General features: G+C 37.0%; 1 protein-coding gene across 1 annotated transcript in view; it reads right to left on the bottom strand.

Annotated features, from left to right (window-relative positions):
* LOC121384127 (cerebral peptide 1-like) overlaps positions 1–11,869 on the bottom strand; it is a 54,498-nt gene extending 42,629 nt beyond the window's left edge. Inside the window, exon 1 of the mRNA XM_041514367.1 lies at positions 11,232–11,869. Coding sequence (XP_041370301.1) covers positions 11,232–11,840 — 609 coding nt within the window. The 5' untranslated portion in view covers positions 11,841–11,869. The remainder of the gene's footprint in view (positions 1–11,231) is intronic.
* Positions 11,870–15,549: the final 3,680 nt, after the last annotated feature.

The raw sequence follows: 15,549 nt of genomic DNA, 5'->3' as shown, positions 1-15,549 counted from the left end.
TTAAATGCCCATGATAATCCATGTGATACTCTAATTACGAAGAGCTGCTATAGGAATTGTACATGTAGCAGTTAGTTGTTCGTTTATTGTTTAATGTGATCGAGGGGCGGGACGTAACCCAGTGATGCGCGGTCGGTCTAGGATTGATCCCCGTCGGTGGGCCCGTTGGGCTATTTCTCGTTCCAGCCAATACACCACGACTGGTATATGAAAGGTCGTGGTATGTGCTATCCTGTCTGTGGGATGGTGCATATATAAAATATCTCTTGCTACTAATGGGAAAATGCAGTGGGTTTCCTCTCTATAATTATGGCAAAATTATAAAAAGTTCGACATCCCATAGACCATCGATGTGCTCCAGTGGTGACGTTAACCAAAACTTAAACTTAATATTTTCATTCTGTTTCCATTATATTATCCTAGTGAGGCATGCCACCTTTGCCAACCTGTAAACTTGATACAAGCTACACAAAAAGTTTCAACCGATTAGTGAATAAAAGATAAACATCTTCAATTTCGTACAGATCTTGAAGGATGTCATTTTCATCGATGAGATTGACATAAAGACTCACGAAATTGTGTAAAACAGTAAGAAAATCTTATCGAAGAGAGTAAATATTCCTGAAATCGGTTGGAGATAACACAAGGCTGAATTGACTGACCGCGGTAAGCTCAATTAATAAATGATCTGAATGGTAGCAAAACCGACAGCCAGGAAGCTAAGATCTTTTACCAATACATATTCGTTAAAGGGACATTCCTGACTTTGTTGCAATGCTATAAAGTTTCCGGCTAATAAAACCTTTTTTAATTGTTAGAATGAAATTTACTTACATTTCCTTGTCCAGAATATCTATATCCAATGTGTTTTTGGTCCCCCAAATGTTCGTAGTAGCTCAATATGCATTTTTGCCAAACATTTTTTCGTACGTATCAATTTATTTTTCCCTTCAACCGTCAAATAAAGTCTATTTTTAGACGGCGGATTCCCTTCGACTTGTCATGCATTTGAAGCGCATCACGTGACCTTTTTGTGACGTAGAGCACATGTAAATACCATGCTGCCTGGTCATTTCGTACCCTAGTCATTTCGTACCATTGCAAAAAGTCATTTCGTACCTTAGTTATTTCGTACCATTGTGAGAAGTCTTTCCATACCATAGTCATTTCATACCAGTATATAAAAAACGAATCGACCATAGCATAAAAGCAGTGTTTTTTTTGTTTTGTTTTTTAAATTTACTTTGACAGTTTGAAAATCAGAACACATTATTGTGCAGCATATCGTTATTGATTTACCATAACACCTGTCAACTGTTATTTCCATTTTACCTGACAAGAGCCGTATTTGGTATGTACTACTAACGGCCAACTTCGATGTTTTCTGAAATTGGCTCCAATTGACCAAAGTGTGCTTTTTTCACATTCATAATTAATAAATATGCTAATAATAATAAATAAATAAATAAATAAATATGAACAATTTTTTTCAGTTACCAGCTGAAATGGTCGAATATTACTTATTATTACTTATTATCTTATTTTTTTAAGAAATAAACAATAACAACCACTGAAAACATTGACTACCCTATCGATTACCAAATCAGCCAATTGCTCATGTTTATTACTTATACACAATGACAATATGTTTTTTGTTTTTGCTGATCAGAAACGCCCTTAAATTAACAACAAATTTGTTTCAGTGTATGGTACAAAATGACTTGATCTTTTTTTAGGGACAAAATTAAATATTTAATGATTTATAAAGTCAGTTGCAGGTGGTGTTTGCATCTTATATACCTAATTAGATTGGGTACGATATGACTTTCAATTTTGCAATGGTACGAAAGGACCAAATTAGGTACGAAATGACTATGGTACAAAAGAACCAAGCTACGAAAGGACTATGGTACGAAAGGACCAAGGTACGAAGTGACTAGCAACCGAAACGACCAGATACCCATAAAATTGCACCATCACAGTATTATGAGTATAATGCTTGGGTTGGGGCGAGTTGACTAATGGACAAAGTTCCAATCTTTCCAACATATATAGATCTCTATAGCTATAAGTACAAGTGACCCTAACCCTAAATGCTAGAACGATTAGAAGGCTTGCCAAGCCGAAGGCAATAGAAAAGAGACAAGATAAAAAAGTTGTTGAAGTTGAAAAAAAAAAAAAAAAAAGAACATTATTATGAAATCTTGGAATTGTTATCGGCATCATTTCTACTTGTTTCTTTTAAAATGCGTCCATTCGTATCGCTTAGTTTAACGAAAAAATTTTTTTTTTTTGTAATACTACTGACTTGTAGGAAACAAATGGAAAGTCGTTGGTAATCAATGCAAAACGTCAATATTAAAAAATAAATAATATTAAAAACGTGCTTTCCATACAGTTCGTCCACTGGACAGTTCGTCCACGGACGATTGGTCCACTCGATGACTGCATTTTTTTCATACATATTAATAGTTATTTCTTTGACATTGTAATCGTTTCTTAACATTATTTTGTGGTATACTATAACCAAAAAAGTAAAATAGAGTTAGAATTCAACATTAATATCCATTTTTTATTAACTGTTTGTATTCATTATCATGCCCCGGACGATTCGTCCACTGACGATTCGTCCACTCGCTCGTACATTATCTCGCATGTCACGATGTGGTAAATAGGTAATGCAAGCCATCCGCGTCGGAAGACTTTATGACTTGATTCAACTTTCCGGATCTCGTTTCACGGACTGCGATTTTGTGTTTCCGTTGACTGGTGATCGCATTGAGTCAGTTTTGTCGGAATCGAACGAAAGAATCGGCGATCTCCGTACCCCCCCCCCCCCCCCCCCCCCCAAAAAAAAAAAAAAAAAAAAAACCCCACACAAACAAACAAACACCGCGCACTTACTGAAATGTGCATCTGCTAGATCGGGGAACTTTCTCGGACTGAATCATTGCTAAAACTAGGTTGTAGAATCAAACGTTTTGTTGAACTTTGGAGTAATCATCTATCAACAATCGGAGAAGTTGGGTCATAACCCCTACCCACCCCCCTATGAAAATCTCAACGGATTTACACGATTTGGAAAAACGACCCATAGAGACCCAGAAAAATCGGAAAATCCGGCATATGCCGGAAAACTTTCACCCATGGAAATGTACTGGGGAAATAAAAACCCAGTGGACGAATCGTCCGGAACTGATTTTTTGTAGTGGACGAATCGTCTCGAGTTCCTCAGTGGACGAATTTTCAGTGGACGAATCGTCCGTGGACAAATTGTCTAGTGGCCGAATCGACTGCATCCCAAAAACGTGTACTCACCGAAGCCATGTTGAATATTGCATTGTGGGAAATTTGTGTTCTCGTCATCACTGCGACCTCTGACCTTCACCTTTCCGCGAGGATTTCAAATAATCGTGTCATGGGGAATCCCAAAAGTATTGTTCTATGTAAGTATTTCAATTTCGCACTTTTCATTTATTGTTTTACACAAATGTATTACAGGTGAGTTTACTAATCCATATTACTGTCTATTTTATTGGCTTTAAAGTCAGGAATGTCCCTTTAAGAGACAATATCCGTCCACTAACCCCACTCCTAACAAGTAAGTACTTTTGTCTTATCCCATTCATCTGTCTAGTGACATCAGGAAACATGAAGCATTTTATTCCCATGTTTTGTTTCCCATTTAATAATCAACTATTTTCGTTTCATTCCAATGACTCGGTGACAAATGGAAGGAACCCGGCGTAATTCTTTTCTTTATTCATTTGAATGGACCACAGTATTAGAAAACTGGTACATCATACTGTAATTATTGTCACAATAAAAGTCACCCATGTCAGGTTTTGACTTTAAATTGATGAAAGTACACTGAGATGTTGGCTGATATGACATAATAACCAGCTACCTGTATTACTGCTTTTATGACATAGTAAATAGCTACATGTATGTTAGCTTTTATGACGTAAGCCTAATAATTAAATTTCCGTTACATTCATTACAACATAATGTCATCCCAGACGTAGCAATGTATGTTTGTTCAATTGTCGATGGGCGTAAAAATTACGTCGTCAGGGATTGTCATATAATTATGATGACGTCATTTTATATGGGCAAGTTGTCTAAGCTTTATTGTTTATAGACCAAAAATAAATCAAAATAAAGTATGAAGTTTTAGTGTTATTATTAGCAAGTATGCTTCAAATTTAATTATAAGTATTGTCTTTTATTTATTTTACGTTCATCTGGGTATGAACCAAACAAAATTCATTTTCTTTTCTTTTCTTTTTTTTCTTTTTTTTTATGATCAACGTAAAAGAAATAACAGACTATCCTTAAACAAACATGCATGTATGTTGGCCATTATGACGTAGTAAACAGCTACATGTATTTTGGCTATTATGATGTAATAAACAGTTAAACGTTTGTTTTGTTTAACGACACCACTAGAGCAGATTGATTAATTAATCATCGGTTTAAAATTGGATCTCAAACATTTGGTAATTCTGACGCGTAGTCATCAGAGATAACCCGCTACAGTTTTCCTAATGCAGCGAGGGATCTTTATTTTACATTTTCCCACATAACACATAAAGGAACGCACAAGCCACGGTCTGTGTCCAGTTGTTGTAAACTGTTTGGAACGATCAAAACTCCCAATCACGCAGCCACCCCAACCGAGCATTCAACCGACTGAGCTAAATGCTGCCCCTGATGTAACAGATACATGTATGTTGGCCATTATGACGTAATATACAGCTACATGTATGTTGGCCATTATGACGTAATAAACAACTACATGTATGTTGGCCATTATGACGTAATAAACAACTACATGTATGGTCTCAATACACAGATCACTTCCGGATGAGAGTTGATTGATGACGGTCCACTATAGTTCCTAATTGTGACACACGTTATGGTTCACATATTCACTTCTAGGAAATGATGAAGAATTAAAACAATATGTATGTTTAATGGTAAGCCTTCTGGCTGTATTTTGTCCATGTTGTTGTGTAATATTGTGCATTGACCTTTTGGGATATGGCTATATAGCGCAGGAGACAGCCGAAGTGAATCGGTTAATGAACCACCTGTTCGGACCGGTACTTCAGCCAGATGCGGTCATATAGGAAAAAACTGAGACGGAAATGTTCTCAATTTTGGAGTGAAAATAAATGCTTATACAATGTATGTTTGCAATGGTGTATGTTGTTACTGCAAATGAGAACCCATTCTATTGGCAATCCTCATTTGAAGTTGGGCAATTTAACATGTGTTTCAATGGCAGATGACATCTGTGTAGTGAGACCTAAGTTGGCCATTATGACGTAATGAACAGCTATATGTATGTTGGCTATTATGACGTAATAAACAGCTATATGTATGTTGACCATTATGACGTAATAAACAGCTACATATATGTTGGCTATTATGACGTAATAAACAGCTGCGTGTATGTTAGCTATTATGACGTAATAAACAGCTACATGTATCTTGGCTATTATAAGGTAATAAACAGCTTCATGTATGTTAGCTAGTATGGCGTAATAAACAGCAACATGTATATTAGTTAGTATGACAAGACACATGGCTGTAATAAAATAAAAAAATTAATTGATGATTTAAGTGATAAATATATATTCTTATTCTTATCTCCATTTTGGCATGTAAATACGGAACGGTACGTTAAAGGAAAGCATGTTCAGAAACAATACCCACCTCTATTGGGATTCAAGGAAGTATGTATGGTAGATGCTATTTTGTTTTGTTTTTTATTCATTAAAAGTCTATGGCAAAAAAAAGAAGAAAATCGAATATACATTGTAGTCCACAGCAAAAAACCCAACAAAGTTCCGTGAAGAATTAAAACCTCAACGGCAAAAACCACGGCATTGCCGATTACCGTGGGCAATTGTAGGGGTTGTTCATTGTCATTTATGAATATTAGATACCGAAACATAATTATTAACATGACAAATCGAAATATTAGGGACAGCACCTTTTTCTAAGTAATGTTGGGTTCTATGAAACACATCACTTTAGGCCATTTTAATATGCAGCTGCGAACAATAGTACCAATTCTTCCTCGTCATCAGCTCATGAATGTAAATTAGCCCAACGTGGCCTATTTTTAGGTGTCGAACCTTGGCCCTAATCGCAAAAAGACTTGATTGACGGAAGTGTTAAAGTGACTGACCCTAGTTTTTTCAAACACTACGACGTATATTTCACTATCAAAACCGTTTTTGATAATATCAATTAGAAGTACTTACATTTTATTATTTGGAATATTTATTTTCGTACACACGAAGGGGTTCTGGTCATCCAAGTTTTTGCAATACCCCAAAACACATTTTCCGTAATTCTAAAAACGCACGTTCGTCTGAAAGGTAATGGTTATCGAGACTGGCAATAGTATCACAGATTTTAGCGTCACTCTAATAATAACCGTATCCAAATGTGTTGCCTGTTTGTAGATGAACTAAACTCAGTGTCCATTTTCACGGGTTTGAACTTGGGACTGCGCCTTTAATGTTTATGTGAGTCTTAGATCATACGTATGCGGATGACGAATACAGATTATGGATAAATTGAATTTGCGACTGATTATAGTGTCAGCTGGTGAAGCTAAAATACCGCGTTACGCTCGATACTTGAGAAAGTTGGCTTTTCACTTGACTACAAATTGGAAATATATTTTATTATCTAAAAAACATTATTACAATATATATTGATTATTTCTTTTCTTTTTCTTTTCTAATTTGGGTGGGTGGGAGGTGGGGGGTGTTTTCTTTATGTTGTTCTCATTTAAGATCCCCCACCACCTCGTAAACTGATTCTAAAGGAAGTGTATACTTTGTAATTGGTTATTTGTTTTGTAAATTAAAAATAGGTATTCTTACAAGGAAGATCACCTGTTTCAATTATTTTTCTTTCTCGGGTTATATTGTCTACTTAGTATGTAGGCGGATGATGCTACGTGGCAACGTGATACACCAATAACAACTAACTGTTAGACAATGTTCACCTCTTGAAATGTGGGAGTTCTGTGTGGGTTTGATTAACTCCCAACTAGGCTCATAACGATGCTGTGCCCAACTTAATGGTCTCGTCTGATGCGAAAATGAAACACGATAGGTTCGGATCTTATTAGCAGTATTAATCTGAACGACAAAACCGTAACACGTGATCAAGGCCGTGATCTAGTGTCTCGTCCGTAGGAGGTCAGACACTCCTGAGGAGATCACTTACTGGGTCTGTCCCGGATCAGGCCCCTGGCTATCCAGAGACAGGAACCGGGACAGACATGGTCGAAGCCTTCGTGGTATATGAACATGACAAAATTATCCGCTCCGCTCATTTACTGGAGATTTCATCCCACTTGCACCACCAGAGAGGACTGCTACTCAGACTAATTTGCTAAATCAAATCTAGCACCGGACAGAGCTCATTGGAATAAAGATAGTTGTGATGACATGCACTCGTGTTAATTTTAATTTAATGTTAATACTAATTTTCGTACATCCGTTGTGTTTAAACTTTGACCATACTGAGTATCTCTGTAAAATACATCTTATTGACATGTGATGGTATTTACTAAAATCACTAACACAGGACAGAGTTCACTGAAATACGTAAGCTGTGATGACATGCACTCACGAATCACTATCACACAAGTGATGATATCAGGTATTCGCTAAAGGTGCTGACTCTCCTATATTTTTTATTTTATTTAACCGTTTAAATTAGATCATACTTTAGAATTTCGTCGATACATTTCGCTATAGGCCTGCTCGTTATATACGTCACAAGAAAGTTCTCACTGCGATGTGTTCGGACAACTAAATGTTCTCGTCTGATACGAAAACGATATCTCGTCTGACAATATCGACTATATAATATAAAAAAGGGTGCGTCAAGCTAGACTGATTCCGATCTGAAAGATATTTATTCAGTCTGAATGACAAAACAAACAACCACAATGAAGACCGTATCTCTGCATTCTGCAGAGTCGAATGGGCATCCTATACTGGACAATGCATCCTTCTTGCACCGCCAAAAGACAAAACCGTAAAACAAGAACAAGACTAGGACGAAACCTCCAAGACACACGTACCTGACACTCACTGTTTCTGTCGGAGGAGGTGGATGGAGATAAAGTTAAACTTTGGTTTCTTTAACGACATCACCAGAACACATTGATTTATTAATGATCGGCTATTGGATGTCAAACATATGATAATATACGAAACCCGCTACATAGTTTATGAGTGACATGGAATATTTTGTATGCACCATCCCACAGACAGGATAGCACATATCACGGCCTTTGATATCCAAGTCACATAAGGCTAGCGTTTTGCCACTGGGTTACATCCGGCACCTTGGCTGATGACAGAAATAAAGTGATGTTTACGAAGTCGAAGTTTTAGATGTGAAATGTATTGACAGAAACTTATATCATTGACTTTCTGTTGCGATTTTCTTTTTCGGTTTGATAAGATTGAAACATATGTTATTGTTTTTAAAAGCGAATGGATTGGGTACAAATTCCCCGGCTCACTGAGCCCTGTACATAATATAGTAAAGCCCACACTAATAATATACTCAACAAAATTAATTAAAAACGAGTAGACCTTTGGTAATTGTTTGCCAATTGTTATATTATTTTTGCATCTTTCTATCACAGATAACGTCTAAACATTGTTTCAGTAAACTTTGGCCCGTGATATACGCCACAAACCTTAAAGCTCGGCATGCTTGCACACACAAGGAACAGGTATTTGGAATTCATAATTCTCCCGAAAATGTAACGTCAGTCCCCGTGGAATTGCCCATTGTGGTTTTATCGAAAGAAAAACACGGATGTCGTCATTGTTACTACATTGCATATGTACTCGTAAAGGGACATACCCTAGTTTCAACCTTTGACAATTAACACTAAGTTTAGTTAATCTACAAACCTGTAACACATTTGGATAGAGTTACAATTGAGTGAAACATGAGTCTGTGACTTTGAAATGGTGAAATACCCTCTAAAATAGATTAAAACTGGACTCCATAGCTGTTACTTCTCAAACGCACGTGTGTTTTTAAAAATATGAGAAATGCATTTTGTGATATTAAAAATATCAGGATGACCAGAAACACTTCGAATTTACGGAAATGGATAATGTAAACAATAAAATCTAAGTAAAGTATGATTTCAATTATCAAAAACGGCTCTAATAGTAAAACAATATGTCTTAGTGTTTAAAAACTAGGGCATGTCTCTTTAACAGAATCGTATAGTTCATAATGTTTCGTCTGGTGTCATTTTGTTGTATTGGTGGTGAAACGCTAAATGGACGTCCTCTGAAAATTTTAAAATGACCTATGATACTTCCGGCTGATGCCTGTTTAGAAGCTGAACGACAAGACCGTAATACGTGATCAGAGCCGTATCTCTGCACAATGCAGAGTCGAATGGGTATTTGGCAAACTAGTGCAAAACAGCCACTCCCGAGGAGATCCTTTACTGCAGATTTCATCCTTCTTGCACCACCACAAAGATTATTTCCACTCGCAGACTAGTATAGTTGTGATGACATGTACTCATGTTCATTTTAATCTACTGTTAATGTTAATGTCCGTACATCCGGTGCATTTTTACTTTGACCAAATATGCCCAGAAACTTAATTTCTGCAATACTGAGTATCTGCAAGTATCTTTGCAAAATACAATGGTACATTTTATTGAAATGTCATTGTATTTATTACAGTTTCAGTCAGAACACTTCCAATAAGAACGGTAAAAATATTTACTAATTACTAAAGTTATATGAACATCGCGATCTTAAAACTATAATGTATTGGCACACACATACTTGTATGTTAAATTTAAAAACTAGTGGCATTTGATGGGCTAGTAATTTTGTTATGTTATTAATTATCGGCTATTGGATGTCAAATATTTGGTAATTTTGACATATATTCTTAGAGAGGAAACCCGCTACAATTTTCCATTATTGACAAGGTGTCTTTTATATGCATTATCCCACAGAGACGATAATACATACCACGGCCTTTGATATATCAGTCATGGTGCATTGGCTAGAAAGAGAAAAACCCCAATGGACACACCGACAGGGGACAATCCTAGACCGACCGCGCATCAGGCGAGCGAATAAACCATTGGGCTACCTCTTACCTTCAGTAGTACTTGGAACACAGGACAACAAATGCTTACTAATACAAGACAATAACCACATACGTTATTTTTATTTTTAGTACTATAACGAAAGGCGAATATATATATATATATATATATATATATATATATATATATATATATATATATATGGGCGTAAAACATTCACAATACATTGATACTAAACGTAAAAACTAATCGGATTCAAATTAAATAATTTAAAATAAATTTTTAAAAACCCAACTAAAATAATATATTCGTGTATCTTTCGTTCAATATGTTTAAGAAGTAAAACCAAAACAGCATTTGTCATTAGCCACATTAGATTGTGTCGTATAAACAGATTTGAAGTGGAAAAATAATCTGACGACGCGACTTTATGAATGTTACAGAATTAAATGTTAAATGAATCGGTTGCTCGAAAGCATCTTACGATTGCAGCCAAACTCAGGTCAGGCTCTGTGAGCACATGTTTTTGAAACTTTTTATGACTAAAATAAAATTAATGTTCTTTTTCAGAAGATCAATGTCTCTACATCAAGTGCGTTTCTTATCGCCCTTATATTTATATTAGCTTAAACGTCTCTTTATTTCCTACCACAGTAAAGTACGCTTATAACGAACATGCTTAGAACGAACTACTGCATAGAACGAAATGATCATAAAGTCCCGTTTATCTACCTATATATTTATGACTAACTTATGCAAATGTGTACAACGAACTACTTCTATAACGAACTAACTATCATGATCCCTTGAGGTTCGTTATAAGGTACTTTACAATATATAGTTTTATACGTACAAAATTATTGGGATATAAAATCTAGTTTGGATTACCACAAGGATTAGATGGATCAGAAATGCACATCGATATTCTAAATAAGAAAACACATTGCTTGTGTTTAAGTATTTATAAACAAAAATCTCTAATAGTCGGGAACATGCTTGAAAAGCAGAAAATCCCGGCCAGTCTGTTTAAATACATACATATATATATATATACTGATAACTATGACAAGAATTAAAACAAAAGTCTCACCTGTATTGCATGTAACATGTACTCTTGGACTTGTTCATCCAACTCGTGGCATTCTAGAGGCGAGCGTTTTCCCCATCCAGGTGCGCGTTTACCCCACCCTGGTGCCCGTTTACCCCATCCTGGGGCTCTTTTACCCCAGCCTGGTGCACGTTTACCCCAGCCTGGGGCTCTCTTACCCCATCCTGGCGCTTTCTTATCCAGGCCATAGGTGTTCCTCTTCCCCCACCCAGGAGCCCGTTTCTCTTCGATAACGGACTCCGTATCGATTTTGTCCGACTCAGATGTCCTTTTGCCCCACTGTTTGTCTTCTGACGTCATAATGCCTTCCATATCGTCTCCCAAGCCCAAAACGGAACTCAAACCATAGTCATAAGGGGAGTCATTTACATTTCGCTTTCCCCACCCGGGTGCTCTTTTATGTAACACATGTGTGCTGTGCAAGTTGTCCAAAGTTTTATCCCCGCTTGTGTGTTCGAGGTCGGCGGTAACGGTGTCCCTTGTCACACACACCAGGACCACTAGGATGTTAAGCAGTCCACCAAATGAAGCCATGTGCTTGCCGGGGAACATGACACTCTGTATTTCGGCAAGTGACCCGCTGGGAAACATCTCACCGTCAAAGTAGCCTAAGCTTTATATAGCCACCAAATGCGTCTTTTGCCACGCGCTCTTTCCGACGTTGGCAGAAAGGAGGGCGTGAGCTGACGTGGTTTACGAGATTTGACTCCTCCCGTTTGTCGGTCTTCTATTGGACACCGCCAACATGGCACGCACGGTAGGTGGAGACACTCTGTGTGGAAACTCTATCGACGTTTCCATTTTAAATCGATGAGACGCAAAACCACTTACGGAGAAATGTATTATTTGATGAGTTCATCGGAAAACGCCACCAATGAGAAGCACAATGGCCTGTTATGATGGATTTGAGCGCAGAAGAGAAATATATCGTTAAAGTCTAAAATACGCGTATGCTTCAAACTCCGTTCTGTTGTTTTATCGTGCACGTTTCGCGAAATCAACATCAGATTTGTTGTCGTCTGCTTGTCGTTCATGTGTGGTTTTTCATCACATTTTTGGAACATTTCTATTAACAATAAAGTTAAGACAAGTAAGTAACTAAATACAAAATAGTCCAAACCATAAAACCATTAATGTCGTTTTTGTTTATTCCTTAAAGTTACCGATATCGGGTTCAATTCATTCGTAGAAATTGAGTTAAATGGAGGACTTGTTTGTTTTTGTTTAACGACACCACTAGAGCACATTTATTTATTAATCATCGACTATTGGATGTCAAACATTTGGTAATTTTGACATAGTCTTAGAGAGAAAACCCGCTTCATTTTTTCCATTAGTAGCAAGGGATCGTTTATATGCACCATCCCACAGGTCTTTGTTATACCAGTCGTGGTGCACTGGCTGGAGCGAGAAATAGACCAATGGGCACACCGACGGGGATCGATCCCAAACCGACTGCGCATCAAGCGAACGCTTTACCACTGGGCTACGTCCCGCCCCTAAAATGGAGGAAGATTAATTAACATTCTGTGCGTGTTACATGACCTCACACGTGCCAGATCAACAAGGCCAAATCATTTATTTTTTATGATTTTCATTGCCCCTGTTCAATTATTATATTCGATTTTCAAAATCCCGACCCGAACTTGTGTTGGAATTTCCACCAGATACTGAATTTTATTCTAAATTTTAATTTTTACCTACCTGTGTTACTTGCATTTTGGGCACATCTCTTTAAACGTTTTTTAATGTAACTTTTGAATGTTTTTATACTGATGTTGATCCGTTCATTCATGTGGCGGGATTTAACTCAGTCGGTTGATCGGCCTCGGTGGCGTCGTGGTTAGGCCATCGGTCAACAGGCTGGTAGGTACTGGGTTCGGATCCCAGTCGAGGCATGGGATTTTTAATCCAGATACTGACTCTAAACCCTGAATGAGTGCTTCCCAAGGCTCAATGGGTAGGTGTAAACCACTTGCACCGACCAGTGATCCATAACTGGTTTAGCAAAGGCCATTTTTTGTGCTATCCTGCCTGTGGGAAGCGCAAATAAAAGATCCCTTGCTGTTAATCGGAAAGAGTAGCCCATGAAGTGGCGACAGCGGGTTTCCTCTCAAAATCTGTGTGGTTCTTAACCATGTCTAACGCCATATAACCGTAAATAAAATGTGTTGAGTGCGTCGTTAAATAAAACATTTCTTTCTTTCTTTCAGTCGGTTGAACGCTCGCTCGAACTACCTCGGTGGATCCATTTAACTGATTATTTTTTGCTCTCGGTCCAACCTGTGCACCACGACTTGTCAAAGACCGTGGTATATGCTTTCCTGTCTGTGGGAAAGTGCATATAAAAAGATTCCTTGCTGCATTAGAAAAATATATAGCGGGTTTCCTCTGATGACTACGTGTCACAATTACCAAATGTCTGACATCCAATAGCCGATGATTAATTAATCAATATGCTCTAATGGTGTCGTTAAACTAAACAAATTTTCGTTCATTCAAATATTTACCTTTGTTTGACATGCACTAGCTGATGCAGTTTTCGTGCTGGGGTGTCCTTAATCATTCATTCTTTAGTTCTGTCGTTGTGCAACGTTATGAAAATCTATATGCCTCAAGCTTATCGTCAGGTCTCTGTTTAATACATTATTTTTTCTTTGCTGTTGTAACCACCATGTCATCTGAAGTACCTGTGCCCCAGTATTTCCAAACACTTAAGTTTATTTCAAGCTGTGGTCTAATCCACTTCTAGCAGGACTTTCAACCGAAAAAAGTAGAACATTCCATGAAACATCTGCAACATACTTAGGGTCAATAATACGATATCGTTTTGAAGAGAAAATTAACCAATATTGCGCGAAAGGCAGTTCTGAAGAGAAAGGATTTTATTCCAGTTAAATCAGCAGATGAGAAGTAGGTTTAAGGCTTTGCTGCACGTACATACAAGGTTTTGCATTTCATAATCATATCCAGTTCTCTAATAGATAAATTAATTTCACAGTTAATTTCAAAAATGACTAAATAAAAATGTCAGTTTATAAACTGAACAAAAATACTATTTTACAGACTGAATTTTAGACATCGATACTCGCACGATTGAGAGAGAGAGAGAGAGAGAGAGAGAGAGAGAGAGAGAGAGAGAGAGAGAGAGAGAGAGAGTGTGTGTGTGTGTGTGTGTGTGTGTGTGTGTCTGTGTAAAAATATCAAGGTTTTGTTGTTTGTTTTGTTTTTCATTTGTTTGTTTTTATCAGCTGATTAAATAATAAAGAAAACCCTGCAAACTAATAAGGGATTATTGTTGCTAATGGCAAATGATACTGATCCGATTCATTGAAAGTACCATGCTGGTCGAATTTTAAGAAATTCAGTATGTGTATATCTCCATAGATCTACAAACATGAAACGTCTTTATGACTATTAGTCGAGATTGATAGATCAAGGTCAGATAGAGTTACAATGTCACATGGTACATATATATTTCTAATTGTGAATCATTGTTTTCAATGTTATACAATATATTCTGTTTGAATCTTTGTTTATGTATAAATAAATAAATGATATTGCTCAGTATTAATATACAACTGCTAAACGTTTGAGAGTTATCCAAGGGGGAGGTTTATATGTAACTACGTACATATATTTACACACCCCGGTTTATATGTTAACTACGTACATACATTTACACAGCCCGGTTTGTATGTAACTACGTACATACATTTAAACACCACGATGTATATGTAACTACGTACATACATTTACACACCCCGGTTTACATGTAAATACGTACATACATTTACACACCCCGGTTTACATGTAACTACATACATACATTTACACACCCCGGTTTACAGGTAACTACGTACATACATTTACACACCCCGGTTTACATGTAACTACGTACATACATTTACACACCCCGGGTTATATGTAACTACGTACATACATTTACATATCCCGGTTTGTATGTAACTACGTACATATATATACACACCCCGGTTTATATGTAACTACGTTCATACATTTACACACCCCGGTTTATATGTAACTACGTACATACATTTACACACCCCGGCTTATATGTAACTACGTTCATACATTTAAACACCCCGTTTTGTATGTAACTACGTGCATACATTTATACACCCCGGATTATATGTTAACTACATACATACATTTACACACCCCGGTTTATATGTTAACTACATACATACATTTACACACCCCGGTTTATATGTTAACTACGTACATACATTTACACACCCCGGTCTATATGTCAACTACGTACATACATTTACACCCC

The sequence above is a fragment of the Gigantopelta aegis genome, chromosome 10 (assembly GCF_016097555.1).
Source record: "Gigantopelta aegis isolate Gae_Host chromosome 10, Gae_host_genome, whole genome shotgun sequence".
NCBI classification, from domain to species: domain Eukaryota; kingdom Metazoa; phylum Mollusca; class Gastropoda; order Neomphalida; family Peltospiridae; genus Gigantopelta; species Gigantopelta aegis.
This window is presented reverse-complemented; position numbering and strand designations above follow the sequence as displayed.